Below are 21,066 nucleotides of genomic sequence, written 5' to 3'. Positions count from 1 at the left end.
AATAGCTAGGCAGGATTGCCAGGCACAGAAGATGCTGGGAAGAAGAAGGGTGGAGAAACCAGCCAGGCACTGATGTGGTATTTCTCTCTGTATACTGTGAATATGTTGGGTTTTTTTTTAAACCATTGGTTAATAAAGAAGCTGTGTTGGGCCTGTGGCAGGGCATTATCGAACTAAGCCTGAAAATTAACTGAATGCTGGGAGAAAGACAGCAGAATCAGGGAGAAGTCATGTAGCTGCCAAAGGAGACAGATGCTCTAGAACCTTGATGGTTAACCACGAGCCTTGTGGTAAAATATAAAATAGTAGAAATAGGTTAATTTAAGATGTAAGAGCTAGCAAGAAATTTCCTTAAGCTATTAGCCAAACAGTATTGCAATTAATACAGTTTCTGTGTGATTATTTTGAGACTGGTCAGTCAGGAATGAATGAGCAATCTCCACTCACAAGACATGGAATGAGTTGGACACACACATGGAAAATACTTTATATGCTATCTTATTAAGCATAATATAACATTCCAACTTATAATGTAGAAATTAATAAAAATATTTCAATGTTCATCAAATCATAAGATCAATATTGGAAGAACATGTATAAAATTAGTTACAACTGGGGGCTAAAGAGATGGCTCAGCAGTTCTAAGCAGAGGGCCTGGGTTCAATTCCTGGCATTCACATTGTAGTTCACAACTGTAAATTCTGTTCTAGGGGACCCTGGACCTGATGTCCTCTTCTGTCCATATTGGGCAACACGCATGCACATGGCATAAAGACATACATGCAGGCAAAATTCACATAAATAAAATAAATAAGTCTAACAAAGAATTTAAAGATAAAATTCATCATAAAAATTCTTACATGGCTCCCTGTTGCATTATGCATGGAGCTCTGGAACAGGAACAATTACTGACATCATCATATGACAATCCTATTTGAAGGCCAATCAGCTGAGTGATAACTACCGATAATCCCTCCAAACCTATGTCTTCTGGATACTAAAATAGAGAAGATTAAATAGAAAAAATATTATATAAAAATAAAACAAAGGCAAGTGACAAATGTCTTTGCAATCACAAAATTTTATTCTATAATTCTTTTTATATTGAGTGTACCTTGTAATAATTTTCTTTGCTATGCATACCCATGGCTACTTTAATTTAGCTATATGTCTTTATTTGTACATTTATTAAAATAATGTGACACAAATCCCACAAAACTACACATATTGTAGACATGCATGTAGCTTAACACAGAAAAATTTTATGAGTATGAAAAAAACCTAATAGGTATGCTTCCCTGATGATGTGGTATCTAAGTTTGAAACCTTAGTTTTGACAAATGAATGTTAAAGCTGGGACATGGCATGGGTAAAAACACCCAATTATGGAACACCGGATTTTTAGGTAAAATATAAAATCTGGAGTCTTAATGCCCAGTAATACAGGAGTCATGGTCTTCTTTTATAATCATCTAATTTATATGAATATTGGATAAAGTCATTCAGATGAAGAGACTCCTCAAAATAAAACATCTCTCAAGTTAAAGTGCTCAAAATGATTTCAGTCACAAATCAGCATGATTTCTGCAGATTTAAAAAGTGCCAAGACACATCCTTCTCTGGGGTCCAGCTTAATTATCTACCATGGAAACCGAAATAGGAATAAAAAGCCTCCATCTCCAAGGCCAGATGGCCTCATAGCAGAATTTTACCTAACTTTCAGAGAAATTATTCAGAATAATAGACATAGAAAGAACAAAAAACCTTCTATGAAGCCAGTACACCAATCTCAAACTGAAAAAAACTGTACACAGAAACCAAGTAGACAGAGAGGGAAAACTTGGGATCTCAAGCTCCGCTGATCAACCACTGCAGCTCCAATCTCAGATAAACACAGCCATTGAGAAGCGGACTGCAAATCAACACGGACCCTCAGCCAGCCCAGGAAGTGTGTTGATTTTAGTGTAGATCCCACCTGTTTTTTTATTCATAGTTTTGAGTACTCAGTTTTCATCTCTATTTGTTCCTCTGGTAAACGTCAGTCTAGAAGAGCAAAGTCTTTTCTAAACTGTTCCCTTCTAGAGAACCCCTTCCTATTTTGATGATGCTTTCTGAGCATGAGACCTGACTGGACTATTACAGGGCTGGCAAACAAATCGGACCAAATCCAGCCGCTGCCGGCTTTCATGTACTTTACAACTAAGAACAGTTTTTATATATTAAAATACTTTAAAATTTCAAGAGAAAAATATTTTTCTGTACATGAAAACTATTTGTCATTCAAATATGACTATTCATGAATAAAAATTTATTGGCACACAGGTGACTAGAGTTGCAATGGCCACACTGAGCTCTTGTAACTTGTTAACCTCTGAGCTAGAATTTCTCTGATACTATAAGGCATACAGTACAGGTGAGATCATTATAGGACCTTTAAGCAGGAGAAGCAAAAAGCCTGACTATAATTTTAGTTTTGTCAGCTTGCCACAATCTAGAAGCACCTGGAGAGTGCCTCAATGAGAGATTGTCCATGTTGGTTGGCCTGTAGGCATGCCTGTGGTGGGTGATCTTACTTAAGATAACTGATGTGGGGAGACCCAGCCTACTGTGGGCAGCACCATTCCCCAAGCAGGAGGGTCCTAACCTGTATATAAGTGGAGAAATTGAGCTGAGAACACATAAGCAAGTAAACACATAAGATTCACTTCTCGCTGCTCTTAGCTATGGGTGTGACTGCTTTAACATCCTGAGGCCGTGACTCAGGTGATAACGATGGACTGTATCCTGGAATTGGAAGCCGACTGAATCCCTTTCTCCATTAAGTTGCATTTTGTCAGCAATGAAAATGAAAGTAAAACACTCACCCACCAGGCAGATGAGCACAACCTGCTTTAGTTGGCAAAAACATCAGAGAGGGACTCGGGGCTTCACTTAGCTTTGTTCCTGCAACATTGACAACTGCCTTACATTCCAGCATTCAGTCCATCCCAATTAAAGTCTCATAGTAACAGATTTAGTGAAGCTGTGCACTAATTTGCATTAAAACTCCGCAAGAACTAACGAACAATATGGGTGAGGCATGCTCCTCAGGGAACATGTATCTCTTGCTTACAAGACAAAAACAGTTTTCTACCACGGGATCTGAAAAGCACTGGGTTATCAGGCTACAAATCATTGACGAGACAACAGAAGATGCTCAAAAATCTGGGATTAGGAAACCAAATTATACTTCAACTAGATGCCATATGCTACCACCATCAGCACTAGGAAAGGGTTATCTCTTGCTGAGTTGTTGACCAGTGGATTACCATAGACTCCTCCCCCACCACAACTGGAACAATACAGGCTATCACCAATGTTATCGGTTACTGTCCACAACTTGATGGTAAGCTACTACTGCTGAAGACATCACATATTCAGTCATACAACACGTACTCAGTGGAAGCTTCATGCCTAATGGCTAGGTTGCATAGTGCTAGAAGGTGCTATGCACACTCCTGGGGGAGAAAAGTCATCATCAGCTTCACACAGTTATGAACACAGAGGGATACATTCAAAGGCCAGATTGCAAGATCTGCCCTCTGGCACAATAGTGGCATGAGAATTTGAGAGTAACCAACCACCTTTTTATTGTATTGAAGGCCACTCTACGAGGTGGAACTTATACCTGTCACTCACTGTCAATAAGATCAAGAATCTGTGGCTAGATAGGTCATGGTCCCTAGTAGAAAATCAATTATTAGTCTGCTAAATGGATACAGCATTAACAAGATGCCTAATGACTTATTGTTATACCTATATATAGGTCAACGCATCTCTCAGCCTTCATCATTTCATCTTCCCGTGAATGGCAGTTAACACAGAGAGCCACAAGTGGTCAATGCACAAAGAACAAGAGACTCGGGAGTGCTCAGCCCTAAGTGGGACATCTATATCACACTTCTCCACCTAAAGTTCAGGAGTTTATATGGAAGAGGGGACAGAAAGATATAGAGTCAGGGGTGATAGATGACTTCAAGGAAACTCTTTTCCAACAAGCCAGATAGATGTACATATGAAATCATAGCAATTATGACACCATGCCCAAGTCTTGCACAAATTCAAACCACACAAAATCCCAGTATGGAGGACGTGAAGTCTCACCTCCTAAATGAAGAGCTATTGACATTTGATTGTTACTGAGAGAGGGAAAGTCATTTTTGGTGGTGTGAAACCTGGTATAGCACATTACAGACCAAGCTCCATACCTAGGAATAGTGTGCCAGCACAAACTGGACGGGTAGGTTTAAAAGAGGAGAAAGATGGGCTGGAGAGATGACTCAGCCGTTAAAGGCTAGGCTCACAACCAAAAATATAAAAGAGGAGAGAGCAGGGAAAGGAAGAGATGTTGAGGGGGTGAATGTAGTCAAAAAACACTGTACAAAAATTTCAAAGAATTAATAAAAACATTATTTAAAAAAACAGAAAAGTGGGCTGGAGAGATGGCTCAGCCGTTAAAGGCTAGGCTCACAACCAAAAATATAAAAACAGAAAAGTAAGCTAATTCTCAATTCAGGGCATCACTGAGGAGACCGGGCCTAACAGCGTGCAGGTGAGGGACTGAGGCCAAAGGCAGGGCCTTGAAACACTGCAGAATGAAGCAGAATACTAAAAGCAGAGAAAAGATGATGTAAAATGATTTTATATGTGTGCATATAATTAATAAAGACTACTGTTCTGAATCATAATGTAAATGTCCGATATGCAGGATTATCTGACATGCCACCCCTGTGAAAGGATCATTCAACCTGCTTCAAAGAGGTCGCAACCCACAGGTTGAGAACTGCTACTATAGACGCTGCAAGCAAGCAACACACAAAAGTTCCAAGGGGATTAATAGAGACCAGTAAATTCCAAGGTGTGTGCACGTGTGTACATATATATACATATATTATTATATTAGATATTATATACATATTCTAAATACTACAGCTAACCAGAAATTTAAAAGAATCAAATCCCTTCTCCTTCACCCAGCTCCCATGATGCCTGGCTTCTTTTTTTCCTCTGTCACTTTTAGAGACGTAAGTTGGTGGAATGTGAAACAGAAATGTGCATGTTCCAAAGGAGACAAAGCAAGAACTGTCAGGTCACAGCTGTGTGCCGTGTCCTATGTGCAGTGTCAAGAAGAGAAGACATACTCCCCAGAATGTCTCTAGCATAGAGAAAGAAGACTTCCTCAAACACAGAGGAAGGCAGACATATTTTATTAAAGAATTTGGACAAACCAATGTGATGTAATTATTAAATCCGGGAAGAGCCACTTGTGTAATCAAAACAATTTAATATTAGTCCATTATTTGGCTCATAAGAGAATAAAATAAAATTTGTGTAGATAGCGTGAAGGGTTATGAAATGGCAAACTCAAGTTGATGGCTTTTGCTACTGCCTGAGCTTGAACACACGGAGGCATCTCTACTTTTGAGCTAATGCTTGTGCTACTTAAAAATCCTAGGCAACTTTAGCAAATGCCACAACTAGTTAATGACAGAATATACTAGTATTTGTATTATGTTGATTATGCTTGAAATGTGTAATACAATGGGATGTTCTTAGACTCGAACAACTTTGTCCCAACAGAGTAATAATGAATAGCCATACATAGGATAGAATAAGCTGTTGAAAACCATTTAATGACTGCATAAACACTTAAATAATAATAAGGTTGTTGAAAAGTAGTAATATAAAAAAGATGAAAACTACATACCGTGACAATACCCGCAAAATAGCTTTTATTGCATATTTCACCCGGTGATGTTGCTCCAATATTTTTTGGATGTTTCCTGTAACTACACCATGATGGTTTGACGTTGTATTCATGTAATCACATAGCATAACATATAAGCATTTGTTTACCTCCTCATAAAATTAAAAAAAACTTGAGAAACATATAAAAGTCCAATCTGGATATCTAATAAAGTTTGCAAAATGTTCAAATTATTGTAATTATTTGATATCAAACTTTTTTCTTCACTTAGCTCCCAGATTTGATATTATTCTATGATCTGAAATGCTACCAAGTTTTCCGTATTGTGCCGTAACTCCTTCAGCCACTAAAAGTTGAAAAGTAAGGGAACTCATGTTTAACTCGTAGAAAAAGCCATTTTGCTAACATCTTAAACATAAGCACCTATTTAATAATAAATTATTACAAAGCAACCTACACAAATCTATTCCTATGAAAAAGTGACATGAAATACATCAATTTGTATAGGTAAAATTAAATAAACAATTTTTATATTATTAATTAGATTAGGCTGACATAATCTGTAATAAAAGTGATATATAAATTAATGCAATTCAGGATTTGTTCACATTAATTCTACTTTAAATATAAAATATGCCAATATGAAATTGGTCATCATTGTTTAAACTATTGTCTTCATACATGAAGCTATATATATATATATATATATATATCTTCAACGTGTCCTACAGAAAACTGAAGAGTATAATGAATGCAAAAACTGACCTTCGTGAAATTATTAATCTGTTTATCATGCAGAGCACCGTCTACTTACATGAGTAAGTGTGTTATCTCATGGGACTGTAGGGTAAGATAGTCTCGTTTCCAGTCCAAAAGTCTTTGTAAAATGTCATTAACATCTCCATCAGTAGAAATTTGATTTTTATCTGACCACAGTTCCAAGGAGGCTAACACAACCGTCAGTTCCAGCTGAGTAACCATCTATGAACAGGATTTACAGTGTATGCTTAAAATGCATCAGCTAGTATATAAAAAATACAGAAGGACGTTCACTAGAGTATTGAGAACATTGATCTAATAAAATATATTCAAGTCATTAATTTTCCATACTTACAAAATGCAAATTATAGTCGATGTTTTTTTCATGAAATTAGAAGTCTGAAAAATTAAAAACTTACTGTGTTGACAAGCTCAATAATCTGGAAAATTTTCTGTGTTACGGCCATAATGTCAGATCCCATATAATCGTACTGAAACACAAATTTAAGTTTTTGAGACTTTATTAATATAATGACAGTAAATTTTCAACAGCCAAATTATTTTGGAAATTTAGGACAAACATAGGTTTATCAAATATTTCTACATGTTAGTATTTTTTATTAAAGTTTCATTTTGTCAATGACATGTAAAATGTTATACTAATTATAATACAATCATATATAAGCTATATTACATAAACATATAATAAGCACTACAGTTATACAAATACAATTATATAATAATTTTTAAATAGTAATTTTTATTAAAAACAAAGGCCCAAGAACACACTGGCATTTAGAACAGACTCAATGTAAACTTCTAAGACTCTCAAGCAGAAAAGGGACTAAATGAGAGGCACCAGCAAGCTCTGCGAATTCCACCTTGCTGTAACTGGACCTCCGCAGCTGGACACAGGGATCCAACTGCCTCTCTGCGCCTGCTTGGCAAATGAGGAAGAGCAAATACAAGAAGGAATGGGGGGGAGGAACTAAAATTCAGAGTAAGTCCTGAGTCGTGTGTGTGTGTGTGTGTGTGTGTGTGTGTGTGTGTGTGTGTGTTATATGATATCCTATTTATGGCATCATGAGCGTTACACTAACCCTTATCTGCACTATGATCAATTGTGAGTTTCTGTGTTTAATACCATCCACTACACAAAGAAACTTCTCTGATGAGATCTGAACACTGCAGCCATCTATGGATATAGAGATATGGATTTAAAAAGCGATTTGATGCACAGTCCATTCAGCAGAACAGCAACAACAGGTTTGTCTCTGGGGCCTGTGAATGCCCCAAACATGGGTCCTTAGCCAGACTTGTAGTACTAGGGCTGTGTTTTCTCCTGTGGAGCAGGCCTTAAAACCAATTTGAAAAATAGTGATTGGTTGCTTCTATAACATTCATGCCACTGTTGCACCCCTGGGCTTATTTTGCCACCCTGGTCATTATGTAGTTCAGAGAGAACACAGTTTAGCAGTACTAGTGATGACATTTCCCCCAGCATCTTCCATTACCATGAAAGCTAACCAGCAGGAAGCAGCTTTCTGGTCAATACTAACTCTATTGCTCCATGTTCTATACCCAATATGCGTGCTGTCTTCAGTAATAAGGTCTCATTGTCAACTTCTGGTGGGCAACCAAGAGTAATGGCAATAGTCTATATTATCTTGGGGTCTTCAGGACATCTCTGACCAACAACTCAAAAGGACATATCTCATACATAGCACTGAGAAATTTATATGACAATCTGTGAATTCTGGGAGGAGCATCATCTCCTATGTGGGGTAATTGTGGAGGCCCAAAACTGTGAGCCTATTTCCACCTTGTCAGAGAGTTGGAGCCTAAACTTCTGTTTCTTCAAGGTTATTGTCAATAGTTCAAATAACAGGGCAGGGAGTTCTGCTCACTCAAGGTTATTGTCAACAGGTGTGGCTAATATCCAGACCTTATATTTCAGGTATAGAGAAGTAGATCTGTTTCTACATCAAACAAAAGTCTAAGGATCTAACTAAGTTCCTACTCCCTTAAGGAGATAACAATGGATTCCACCCAGGGAGTGGTTTGCCTACAGAATGATTTGGTCTAGGGTATGAGTGTTATTTGTTCTAGCAACAGAATGTTTAACTAAGAATGTAGCCTGTAATCCTACAACTGGTCAGTTCATTCCTTGTATCATGTGAATGTAGTTTTTTTTTTTTAAATCTTACTCCTACCTTTTGGGTGTGGGGTATTTAAGCAAATGGAAATTAAATGTGGGCGATTTCAGTATCCACTGAAATTCTGTCTCGATACTATCCTGTTTCTGTTTTATTATTTTCACTTGTGTCTTCATAATCTTCACTTATTTTTCTAATCCCCAAGCCCCTACCCTGGTAAGTGGTATTTTTGTCGAAACTGGTCTCCAACAGGTAATTTCAGTTAAACCCCTTTAGATGAATGTGCAATTATAAAACAAAACAGCAGCTTCTGTACGGGATTTTAGTTATCTCTCCCATCATGCCCTCCTCTGCCCCACATGCCCATCTCTCTACCCACTTTAACTTCTCTCCACATCACTGAATCCTCAGTCTTAGCTGATTCCTCTTCTCATGCTGCACACATTCTTCAGCGTCTCCCAGCCACATATGGTGTGAAACACAAGCCTCAGCCTTAGGCTGAGAGTCAGCCACCCTGTTGGGCCCTCTCACAAACCCACACTCCTGGGATGACAGCTATATCCATTCCAGTTACATCAACTCGCCTATCACTCAACAAACAGAGTAGCTTATTTCAGAGACTCCTGATTTTGGCTCCTACAACTGTGAGCATCTGCTAAATTCTTTGCTACTTATCTTAAAAATCTTTCCTGTGAGCATTGCTCAGCTACTGCACCTCCCAGTGTTTCACCATTTCACAGTTTATATTAACATACCCTACATCACAGTGCAATTCTCTTACTGTTTAGCTCTTTTCAAAATTAAATTTTATAAAATAGTCAATATTGAATGAATAACAAACTAAAAGACCTGTGAGCTCAAAGAAAAAAATCATTTCTGTCTCTAAATATTTTATTAAAAGGAATGAAGAGAAAAATGGAGAAGAAATGGAGGAGGGTAGGAGAAATGAGGAGGTGAACAGAAAAGAAGAGTAAATAGGAGAGGGAGAGGAAAGGAGGGAAGAGAAGGAAATGTGATAGAAGCGGGCAGGAAGGAGGAAAGAAGGGACATTGACTTACCAAAGATTTTCCCACTATCATGTGCAGTTTTAAACTTTGAGGTAATAGTTGCGAATCATTTTTATCCTAGAAAACAACCAATAATATTAACTGTTAATGTGTACCGAACTTTCTAAAAGCAAAGTGAACATGCAAAGAAGTTAGGGAAGACATATATAAAACTATCATCACGACCTAAATATAAAAAACTATTGCAAAACATAAGTTTTGCTTCAAAATGTCCTTGACATGAGAGGTTCCCTGTGAGGGCTTCACCCTCAGAAGGAGAACTTTAAGCACCGGTGGCTGCCTATGAATCTCTTTCTCGTTCTCTCTCTCTCTCTCTCTCTCTCTCTCTCTCTCTCTCTCTCTCTCCCTCCCTCTGTGTGTGTGTGTGTGTGTGTGTGTGTGTGTGTGTGTGTAACAACTGCAATTTAAAAAGAAGTCATGAATTCAAAGAAACTCACAGAAGAGACTTCATCACATTCTCCCTGTGTGTATCTTGCATATTTGTTACTGTCACATGACTTTCTGCAGATTAAAACACTGTGACTTTAAGAGAGGCCTGGTGTGGGAAATCCTTCTGTCTATGCGTTGCTTTTATTGGTTAATGGATAAAGAAACTGCCTTGACTGTGATAGGGTAGAGTAGAGCTAGGCGGAGAAAACTAAACTGAATGCCGAGAGAAAGAAGGCAGAGTCACAGGTGAGACACCATGTAGCTGTGAGAGGGAAAAGAGGCAAGCTGCCAGTTGGAACCTTGCCAGTAGGCCACGAGCCTCATAGTAAAATATAAAATAATGGAAGTGGGTTGAATTAAGATGTAAGAGCTAGCTAGCAATATGGTTAAGTGATTAGCCAAGCAGTGACTTAAATAATATAGTTTTCTGTGTGATTATTTCAGGAGTCTTTGTAGCTGGGAAATGAACAACAGAGGCCAGTTGGTCTTTCTTTTTTTCTAGGGGTTGTGCCTTTGATTTATGCCTTGGATTCTAAAATATTTTCAAGTTCCTTTATTGTCAATAATGGTGCAGTCATGGCTACTTATGGTGTAAGATTTTGTCTATGGCTCATTTTATTGTGTAAATACATATTATCTTATAATGATATATAGTACCCATGTATCTACTTATCTTCTTGCTAGTTTTTTTAACAGTTATGAGAAATTCATATGTCACTTTCAGAGCAAACATAGTCCTTCCTATGGCAAATCTTACAGTCCCATAAATAAATAATATTTCCATTTAATTAGTTCTTTATTAAATCAGCACTTTGCAGTTTGTGTGTACAGCATTTCTACACTCCCCCTGCTGTTTATAGGAGTGTGGTGGATTTTTATATTTCATATAATACTCAATACAGGTGTATTTTCCATCATTGAATTTAGGAGTACCACATAATCCGCCAAGGAATCCTTTATCATGATGGGTAGAGTGATAAAGGGGAACGTCCCTGAGTTTATCAAACGTTAACAAGAGAGCAATTGGTATTGTGTCACTGAGTATCATATTTGATTAGGTTTTCATGGATAGTATTTATCAGGGGCAAACCCCACTCTATTACAAGGTTGCTGAGTGTCTACATCAAACGAACATTGAATTTTATCATCCTCTTTTACTACACAGTGGATAAATGTGGTTGAAACAAATGGAGGTGAAACAATTCATTCCATGGAAAGTTTCTTACGTTTAGGAAATAGAAAACTCAAAAGGTTTAGGAAGTCCCTGAAACTGACCAGATTCATTAAATCTCTCACTTCCCAAGATTTATATGTCATAAGGCTAGATGAGAGACACTCTCAGTCCAGCCTATGTGGGAATGGTATTTCTGAGGAATAATGTTTAATCTTTGCCTTTAAAATCCAACTGTTACCCAAATACTCCAAAGTCATTTACAACTACATATTCCTTCTGCCTATATAGTATGCTAAATCTATTTGGAATTAACGGATCTCAGAGAAAACCATTTTAATTCTGACTGCTATGTTTTGGATAACTTAATGTACCTTGTTCCCTGTTTTTCCTTTGTGAGTCTTTTGTGGTTCTGACTCATCAATGCCTATGTGTGAGAGAGGAAGACCATTTGGTAGAAGTAGTGAAGCCTTGAAAGTAATGCCCCTCCCCAATCCCCATGGGGTGGAAGCCACATGCAGGTGGTAAGAGCTGATTGTGCCTTTGTGTGTTCTGAGTCAATAAAGCCAGAGAAGCAATCGTCTCCCTTATGCTACTCTTGTAGAAGATTAATTAAGACAGAAGTTCCTCCCTCCTTTTCACTACTGCGTAGAATGAGACCAGCTGAACCTCTTCTGAATAAATCAGGCCCTCTCTTGGGCAAAGGGCCCCGAGAGTTAGTCCTTCTTCCTCAATGCAGCATGGCTGCAAGTGTGCACTGCTTGGAAGAGGCGCAGATAGCCTGAGCTGCCTAGAAGAGACACCCTCTATTCTGCCGAGCTCCTTGCAGGAACAGTGCGCTCAGGTCAGTTATTGCGAGCCACTCCTCATGCTGTGGTGCTATTTTAAGGTGGCACAGCTGTCTTTGAGTCATCATTTCCGTTTCTGTAAATAGCCTCCCACCCACAGCCCTGTAGGGAACCCCAATAAAACATCGTTTCACTCAATTGGATCTCGTCAGTATCCATACTCGGATCTGTCTTTGTAATCCTATCTGGAGTGCTCATATCTCCCCAGAAACAGTGTCATATGATAGTAAAGTAGGTGGGTCTTCCCACTAATAAAGATCATCCCCCATAGACATGCCTAAATGCTGACTGAAATCTAGACAATCTCTCTCTCCCTCCCTCCCTCCGTTCCTCCCTCCCTCCCTCCCTCCCTCTCACTTTCTCTTTTTTGTCTTTTCAAGACAAGTTTTCACTGTGTAGCTTTGGAGCCTGTCTGGCCTCAATCTCTTACCGAGACTCCTTCCCCAGGTGACTGGAGACTGTGTCAACTTGGCAATTAAAGCTAGGCATCAGGAGTAACATTTTGAGAATTTACCCTATCCAGGGAGGCCTCCACCCAGGCACCAAGAGAAAGGGAACTCTGTAATAGCACATGGCCTGGGCTCAGTGCCTACTTTAGGGGGTCCTGTCACAACCGGAAGTCTTTAAACACAGTTTATATCGGGCAGATTACAGAGTTGTAATCTTATAGATAGTTCCATCTGCAGCTAGATTGTAGGATCCAGCCCCAAGTTACGCTTTCTGAGCAACTAAATGAGTTCACAGGGGCAGAGAAGTACAGATGCAATTGTCATAAAAACAAATAAGACACCCATCCTCTGGACAGCTGACAGCCAAAACCATTCTCCCAAGGCAACATGATAAACTGTGTTTCTTCTGATGGGAGGAAAGGGCTTTGCATTGGCAAGCGGCTCTAATAAAGAGGTTTCAAAAGGCACAACACTCCAGCAAATTTAAAATTCTAATTAAGTCAGAAGTGTCTCTCTATTCTCTTTATCTTTCTATACTGGCCTAGAGAAACTGTTCAGTATGTACCCATCTTACGTCGCACTTGAGTGATGAATGAGGCAGAACCCTCAACTACATTTCTTATTTCTATGTAACTTAGTATTTCCAAGGTCAACTTATTAGTGAACCTTATTTAAGTCATAGTTTAATTGGCTCGAAAGCTTGCTAATATTTCTTTCCACCTCTGGTAACATAGCAATAATTGCCTATTAGAAAATATGTCCAATTAGCATAGAAAGCTACATAAGAAACACGGAAAGCATTTTGAGCAGACTACTGAAGTTAGTGGTATCCTCTCATTGTTCAAAAGATTTTAATAACAAATGTTTCTTTTGAAAAATACCGACGTGAAGATATTACAACTAGATCATAAAGCAGGAAATGTGAAGTAGGGTTCCAGGTGACCTTCCAGGCTATGTGCAACCTGAATGTTTCGTGTCAAGGCAGAGAACAAAGCTATGGAATGTACTCTTTATACTCATCAGTCTCGTCTCTCTTCGTGACTGATGAGCAACAGGAGGGATTCCACAGTGTTCCTTACCACCAGAATTCCTATGGTTACCTGTGCATTGAAATGACCTTTATCGAGCTGGTCTGTTTGCCAAATGCGACTGTAATTTTTTGCTAACGTTGAATTGCCATTTTTCACTTGATAAACTATGTGCTCAAATCTTGCTGAAGATTCCAGTGGTTCAATTCCATAGGTGATATTTTCAAACTGTAGGAATCCCCTGAATTCAGAAAGACAATCATCACCAAAACCATGTACAATGCCCCCCAAGCTACCGTCCTAAATGTAAAAAATAAGAAACCACCGTGAAATAAATGGTTTCGTGCATTTTTCCTATTTGTGTTTGCAGGCAGCATTATTTAAAATCATCACGATTGGTCTTAAGCATAGCTCAGGGTAGCCTCAAACCTCGGATCCTCTTGCCCCTGCGGCCAAGTGCTGAGACTGATGGTATGCGTACATCACCCTAGGCAGCACTGCACTCCTTTTCACAGACAGTATGAGAATCCAAGGTCTATTGAGGTGCAGGAATAGTGGGACAAAATTAAAGTCTACTTCATGTGTTCCTGGGATAAGAGCCGTCAGAGCAGCACAAGCAAAGTTCTGTTCTGGTGAGAGGAGAGGGGAAGTGTTGTGGGAACAGAGAGAAAATGGAATCAGAAAGGCAACTTAGAGCAAAGTACAAAATCTCAGGCAACTTCAAGTTTGGCTCCTTGGCAGTGGGCAGAGCTCAAGATAAGACACGGCGAGCACACACATGCAACAGACTAGCAGGCCCAGTGCAGGAGAAACCCCTCCTCTTTATGAGCTTCAAACCCAACACGAAACAAGGACTGCCAGGGATGACTTGTTCAGGTAACAAATTCATTCCGTCTCTCAGCACCACAAAGGGGGGGGGGGGGGGCGTAACCAGGAAGGATCTAGAAGAGGCATTATTGTTCGGGACCACACCACTCTTTGGGTCAGAAAGGGTACAGTTTAGGGCCCCTGAGGATTCCTTGCCACAGTGACTGAGTGAAACACAAATTTAAGAGACAGTCACAGACAGGAGCGCTTCTAACACATTGCCAACAGAAATGTACAGATTCGGTGCAATCTCTATTTAAAAACAAAACAAAAAAATTAAATCTTTTTTTTACCATTTATTATTCTTTTTTATATATTTTACTTTTTACATCATTTTTATTTTCTTTTTTTTATTGAGAAAAGGAGAAAAAAAAAACAAGTTTCCACCTCCTCCCAGCCTCCCATTTCCCTCCCCCTCCTCCCACACTTCTCCCCTCCTCCCACCCTTCTCCCCCTCCTCCCACTCCTCTCCCCCTCCCTCACCAGTCCAAAGAGCAGTCGGGGTTCCCTGCCCTGTGGTAAGTCCTAGGTCCTTCCCTCCTCCGTCCATATCTAGGAAGGTGAACATCCAAACTGGCTAGGTTCCCACAAAGCCAGCACATTACGTAGGATCAAAACCCCGTGCCATTGTCCTTGGCTTCTCATCAGCCCTCATTGTTCGCCATGTTCAGAGAGTCCAGTTTTATCCCATGCTTTTTCAGTCACAGTCCAGCTGGCCTTAGTGAACTCCCAATAGATCAGCTCCACTGTCTCAGTGGGTGGGTGCACCCCTCATGGTCCCGACTTCTTTGCTCATGTTCTCCCTCCTTCTGCTCCTCATTGGGACCTTGGGAGCTCAGTCCAGTGCTCCAGTGTGGGTCTCTGTCTCTATCTCCATCCATCACCAGATGAAGGTTCTATGATGATATGCAAGATATTCGTCATTATTGCTCTAGGATAGGGTCATTTCAGGTTCCCTATCCTCAGCTGCCCAAGGAACTAACTGGGGACCTCGGCTTGGGCACCTGGGAGCCACTCTAGGTTCAAGTCTCTTGCCAACCCTAAGGTGGCTCCCTTAACTAAGAATTGTGCTTCCGTGCTCCCCTATCCAACTTTCCTTTATCCCAATCCTCCTTTTTCCCCAAGTTCCCCCCATCCTCCCCTTCTCCCTTTTCTCTCCCCATCTCCCCTTACCCCCATCCCACCCCACCTCCAAGATCCCAATTTTCTCCCCGGCAATTTTGTCTACTTCCCATAGCCAAGAGGACAACTATATGTTTTTCCTTTGGTTTACCTTTTTACTTAGCTTCTTTAGGATCACCAATTGTAGACTCCGTGACCCTTATTTATGGCTAGAAACCAATTATGAGTGAGTACATCCCATATTCATCTTTTTGGGTCTGGGTTACCTCACTCAGGATAGTGTTTTCTATTTCCATCCATTTCCATGCAAAATTCGAGAAGTCATTGTTTTTTACTGCAGCGTAGTACTCTAATGTGTAGATATTCCACACTTTCTTCATCCATTCTTCCATTGAAGGGCTTCTAGGTTGTTTCCAGGTTCTGGCTATTACAAATAATACTGCTATGAACATAGTTGAACAAATGCTCTTGTCATATGATCGGGCATCTCTTGGGTATATTCCCAGGAGTGGTATTGCTGGGTCCAGGGGTAGGTTGATCCCGAATTTCCTGAGAAACCGAAACACCGATTTCCAAAGTGGTTGCACAAGATTGCATTCCCACCAGCAATGGATGAGGGTACCCCTTCCTCCACAGCCTCTCCAGCAAAGGCTATCATTGGAGTTTTTTATTTTAGCCATTCTGACAGGTGTAAGATGATATCTCAAAGTTGTTTTGATTTGCATTTCCCTGATCGCTAAGGAGGTTGAGCATGACCTTAAGTGTCTTTTGGCCATTTGAACTTCCTCTGCTGAGAATTCTCTGTTCAGTTCAGTGCCCCATTTTTTAATTGGGTTAATTAGCATTTTAAAGTCTAGTTTCCTGAGTTCTCTATATATTTTGGAGATCAGACCTTTGTCTGTTGCGGGGTTGGTGAAGATCTTCTCCCAGTCAGTAGGTTGCCTTTTTGTCTTGGTGACAGTGTCCTTTGCTTTACAAAAGCTTCTCAGTTTTAGTAGGTCCCATTTATTCAATGTTGCCCTTAATGTCTGTGCTGTTGGGGTTACACATAGGAAGCGATCTCCTGTGCCCATCTGTTGTAGGGTACTTCCCACTTTCTCTTCTATCAGGTTCAATGTGTTCTGACTGATAGCGAGGTCTTTAATCCATTTGGACTTGAGTTTTGTGCATGGTGATAGATATGGGTCTATTTTCATTCTTCTACAGGTTGACATCCAGTTATGCCAGCACCATTTGTTGAAGATGCTTTCTTTCTTCCATTGTATACTTTTGGCTCCTTTATCAAAAATGAGGTGTTCATAGGTTTGTGGGTTAAAATTCGAGTCTTCTATATGATTCCATTGGTCGACTTCTCTGTTTTTATGCCAGTACCACACTGTTTTCATCACTGTAGCTCTGTAATAGAGTTTGAAGTCAGGGATGGTAATGCCTCCAGATAATCCTTTATTGTATAGGATTGTTTTGGCTATCCTGGGTTTTTTGTTTTTCCATATAAAGTTGATTATTGTCCTCTCAAGATCTGTAAAGAATTTTGATGGGACCTTGATGGGGATTGCATTGAATCTATAAATTGCCTTTGGTAGAATTGCCATTTTTTACTATGTTGATCCTCCCAATCCAAGAGCAAGGGAGGTCCTTCCATTTTCTGGTATACTCCTCAGTTTCTTTCTTCAATGCCTTAAAGTTCTTGTCAAATAGACCTTTCACTTCCTTGGTTAGAGTTACCCCAAGATATTTTATGCTGTTTGTGGCTATCGTGAAAGGTGAAACTTCTCTGATTTCCCTCTCTGCTTCCATATCCTTTGTGTATAAGAGGGCGACTGCTTTTTTTGGAGTTGATCTTGTATCCTGCCATATTACTAAAGGTGTTTATCAGCTGTAAAAGTTCTTTGGTGGAGTTTTGGGGGTCGCTTATGTACACTATCATATCATCTGCAAATAACGAAAGTTTCACTTCTTCCTTTCCAATTCGAATCCCCTTGATCCCCTTATGTTGTCTTATTGCTATTGCTAGAACTTCAAGCACTATATTGAAAAGGTATGGCGAGAGTGGACAGCCTTGTCGTGTTTCTGAGTTTAGTGGGATGGCTTTGAGTTTCTCTCCATTTAGTTTGATGTTAGCTGTCGGCTTGCTGTATATAGCTTTTATTATATTTAGGTATGACTCTTGTATCCCTAATCTCTCCAATACTTTTATCATAAAGGGATGTTGAATTTTGTCAAATGCTTTTTCAGCATCTAATGAAATGATCATATGGTTTTTTTCTTACAGTTTATTTATATGATGGATTACATTGATAGATTTTCGTATGTTGAACCAGCCCTGCATCCCTGGGATGAAGCCTACTTGATCATAATGGATAATTTTTCTAATGTGTTCTTGGATTCGGTTTGCCAGTATTTTGTTGAGGATTTTTGCATTGATGTTCATGAGTGAGATTGGTCTATAATTCTCTTTCTTGGTTGAGTCTTTGTGCGATTTTGGTATCAGAGTAACTGTAGCTTCATAAAAGGAATTTGGCAATGCCTCTTCTGTTTCTATATTGTGAAATACATTAAGGAGTATAGGTATTAGGTCTTCTTGGAAGTTCTGGTAGAATTCCGCATTGAAACCATCTGGTCCTGGGCTTTTTTTGGTAGGGAGGTTTTTGATAACCTCTTCTAATTCTTCGTGACTAACAGGTCTATTTAGATTGTTCACCTGGTCCTGGTTTAACTTTGGTATGTGGTACTTATCTAAAAAAGTGTCCATTTCCTTTACATTTTCCAGTTTTGTGGCATATAGGTTTTTGTAGTAAGATCTAATGATTCTCTGAATTTCCTCTGTGTCTGTGGTTATGTCCCCCTTTTCATTTCTGATCTTATTAATTTGCGAATTCTCTCTCTGCCGTTTGATTAGTTTGGATAGGGGTTTGTCAATCTTGTTGATTTTCTCCAGGAACCAGCTTTTTGTTTCATTGATTCTTTGGATTGTTTTCTGTGTTTCTATTTTGTTGATTTCAGCCCTCAGTTTGATTATTTCCAGTCTTCTACTCCTCCTAGGTGAGTCTGCTTTTTTTTCTAGAGCTTTCAGGTGGGCTGTTAAGTCTCCAATGTGAGCTTTCTCTGTTTTTTTTAAGTGGGCACTTAGTGATATGAACTTTCCTCTTAGGACTGCTTTCATAGTGTCCCATAAGTTTGAGTATGTTGTTTCTTTATTTTCATTGAATTCCAGGAAGACTTTAATTTCTTTCTTAATTTCTTCCTTAATCCAGGTATGGTTCAGTAGTTGACTGTTCAGTTTCCATGAATTTGTAGACTTTCTGGGGGTAGCATTGTTGTTGAATTCTAACTTTAATCCATGGTGATCTGATAAGACACAGGTGGTTACTAATATTTTTTTGTAACTGTGGATGTTTGCTTTGTTACCGACTATGTGGTCGATTTTTGAGAAGGTTCCATGAGCTGCAGAGAAGAAGGTATATTCTTTCCTATTTGGGTGGAATGTTCTATAGATGTCTGTTAAGTCCATTTGCTTCATTACCTCCATTAATTCTCTTATATCTCTGTTAGGTTTCTGTCTGATTGACCTGTCCATTGGTGAGAGAGGAGTGTTGAAGTCTCCTACTATTAGTGTGTGTGGTTTGATGGCTGCCTTGAGTTTTAGCAATGTTTCTTTTTTTTTTTTTTTGGCACTTTCTTTTTTTTATTTTTTTTATTGAGAAAAGGAGAAAAAAAAAACAAGTTTCCACCTCCTCCCAGCCTCCCATTTCCCTCCCCCTTCTCCCCCCCTTCTCCCCCTCCCCCCACTCCTTTCACCCTCCCTCTCCAGTCCAAAGAGCAGTCAGGGTTTTCTGCCCAGTGGTAAGTCCTACGTCCTCCCCCCTCCGTCCATATCTAGGAAGGTGAACATCCAAACTGGCTAGGCTCCCACCAAGCCAGCACATTAAGCAGGATCAAAACCCCGCGCCATTGTCCTTTGCGTCTCATCAGCCCTCATTGTTCGCCATGTTCAGAGAGTCCAGTTTTATCCCATGCTTTTTCAGTCACAGTCCAGCTGGCCTTGGTGAGCTCCCAATAGATCAGCTCCACTGTCTCAGTGGGTGGGTGCACCCCTCGTGGTCCCGACTTCTTTGCTCATGTTCTCCCTCCTTCTGCTCCTCATTGGGACCTTGGGAGCTCAGTCCAGTGCTCCAGTGTGGGTCTCTGTCTCTATCTCCATCCATCACCAGATGAAGGTTCTATGGTGATATGCAAGATATTCGTCATTATTGCTCTAGGATAGGGTCATTTCAGGTTCCCTATCCTCAGCTGCCCAAGGAACTAACTGGGGACATTGCAATGTTTCTTTTATGTACGTGGGTGCTTTTATATTAGGGGCATAGATGTTCAGGATTGAGACTTCATCCTGATGAACTGTTCCTGTTATGAGTATAAAATGTCCCTCTCCATCTCTTCTGATTGATTTAAGTTTGAAGTCAACTTTGTTAGAGATTAGTATGGCCACACCTGCTTGTTTCTTAGGTCCATTTGCTTGATAAGCCTTTTCCCAGCCCTTTACTCTGAGTAGGTGCCTGTCTTTGTGGTTGAGATGTGTTTCTTGTAAACAGCGAAATGTTGGATCCTGTTTTCGTATCCAATCTCTTAGCCTGTGCCTTTTTATAGATGAGTTGAGCCCATTGACATTAAGTGATATTAATGACCAGTGGTTGTTAACTCCAGTCATTTTTTTAGTCGTAGAGTTTGTGTGTTTCCCTTCTTTGATTTGTGTTGGTGAAGGGTCTAGATGTCTGAGTTATTGTGGTCATTGTTGAACTCCTAGGTTAGTGATTTTCCTTCTATTACTTTCTGTAAGGCTGAATTTGTGGCTGCGTATTGTTTAAATTTGTTTTTATCCTGGAAAATTTTATTTTCTCCATTTATAGTGAACGAAAGCTTGGCTGGGTATAGTAATCTGGGCTTGCATCCATGGTCTCTTAGTTTCTGCAGTACATTTATCCAGGACCTTCTGGCTTTCATGGTTTCCATGGAGAAGTCAGGTGTAAGTCTGATAGGTTTACCTTTATAAGTAATTTGGCCTTTTTCCTTTGCAGCTCTTAATATTCTTTCCTTATTCTGTATGCTTTGTGTTTTGATAATTATATGGCGAGGGGACTTTTTTTTTGATCCAGCCTATTCGGTGTTCTGTATGCTTCTTGCACCTTCATAGGTATATCTTTCTTTAGGTTGGGAAAGTTTTCTTCTATAATTTTATTAAATATATTTTCTGGACCATTGAGCTGCACTTCTTCTCCTTCTTCTACTCCTATTATTCTTAGGTTTGGTCTTTTTATTGTGTCCCATATTTCCTGAATATTTTGTGACGAGAGTTTGTTGGACTTGCTGTTTTCTTTGATCAGTGTGTTTATTTTCTCTATGGTATCTTCAGAATCTGAGATTCTTTCT

General features: G+C 39.6%; 1 protein-coding gene across 1 annotated transcript in view; it reads right to left on the bottom strand.

Annotated features, from left to right (window-relative positions):
* Positions 1–21,066, bottom strand: part of LOC121462142 (disintegrin and metalloproteinase domain-containing protein 18-like) — a 64,822-nt gene that overhangs the window by 21,693 nt on the left and 22,063 nt on the right. Inside the window, exons 7-12 of the mRNA XM_041673558.1 lie at positions 13,726–13,894; positions 9,720–9,785; positions 6,925–6,996; positions 6,561–6,727; positions 5,747–5,828; positions 861–997 (exon numbers count right to left, since the gene is read on the bottom strand). Coding sequence (XP_041529492.1) covers positions 861–997; positions 5,747–5,828; positions 6,561–6,727; positions 6,925–6,996; positions 9,720–9,785; positions 13,726–13,894 — 693 coding nt within the window. The remainder of the gene's footprint in view (positions 1–860; positions 998–5,746; positions 5,829–6,560; positions 6,728–6,924; positions 6,997–9,719; positions 9,786–13,725; positions 13,895–21,066) is intronic.

The sequence above is a fragment of the Microtus oregoni genome, unplaced genomic scaffold (assembly GCF_018167655.1).
Source record: "Microtus oregoni isolate MIOR12 unplaced genomic scaffold, Mior012 000024F_ref0000369, whole genome shotgun sequence".
Lineage (NCBI taxonomy): Eukaryota > Metazoa > Chordata > Mammalia > Rodentia > Cricetidae > Microtus > Microtus oregoni.
Note: the sequence above shows the minus strand (reverse complement) of the source record. Positions and strands in the feature narration are given on the sequence as shown.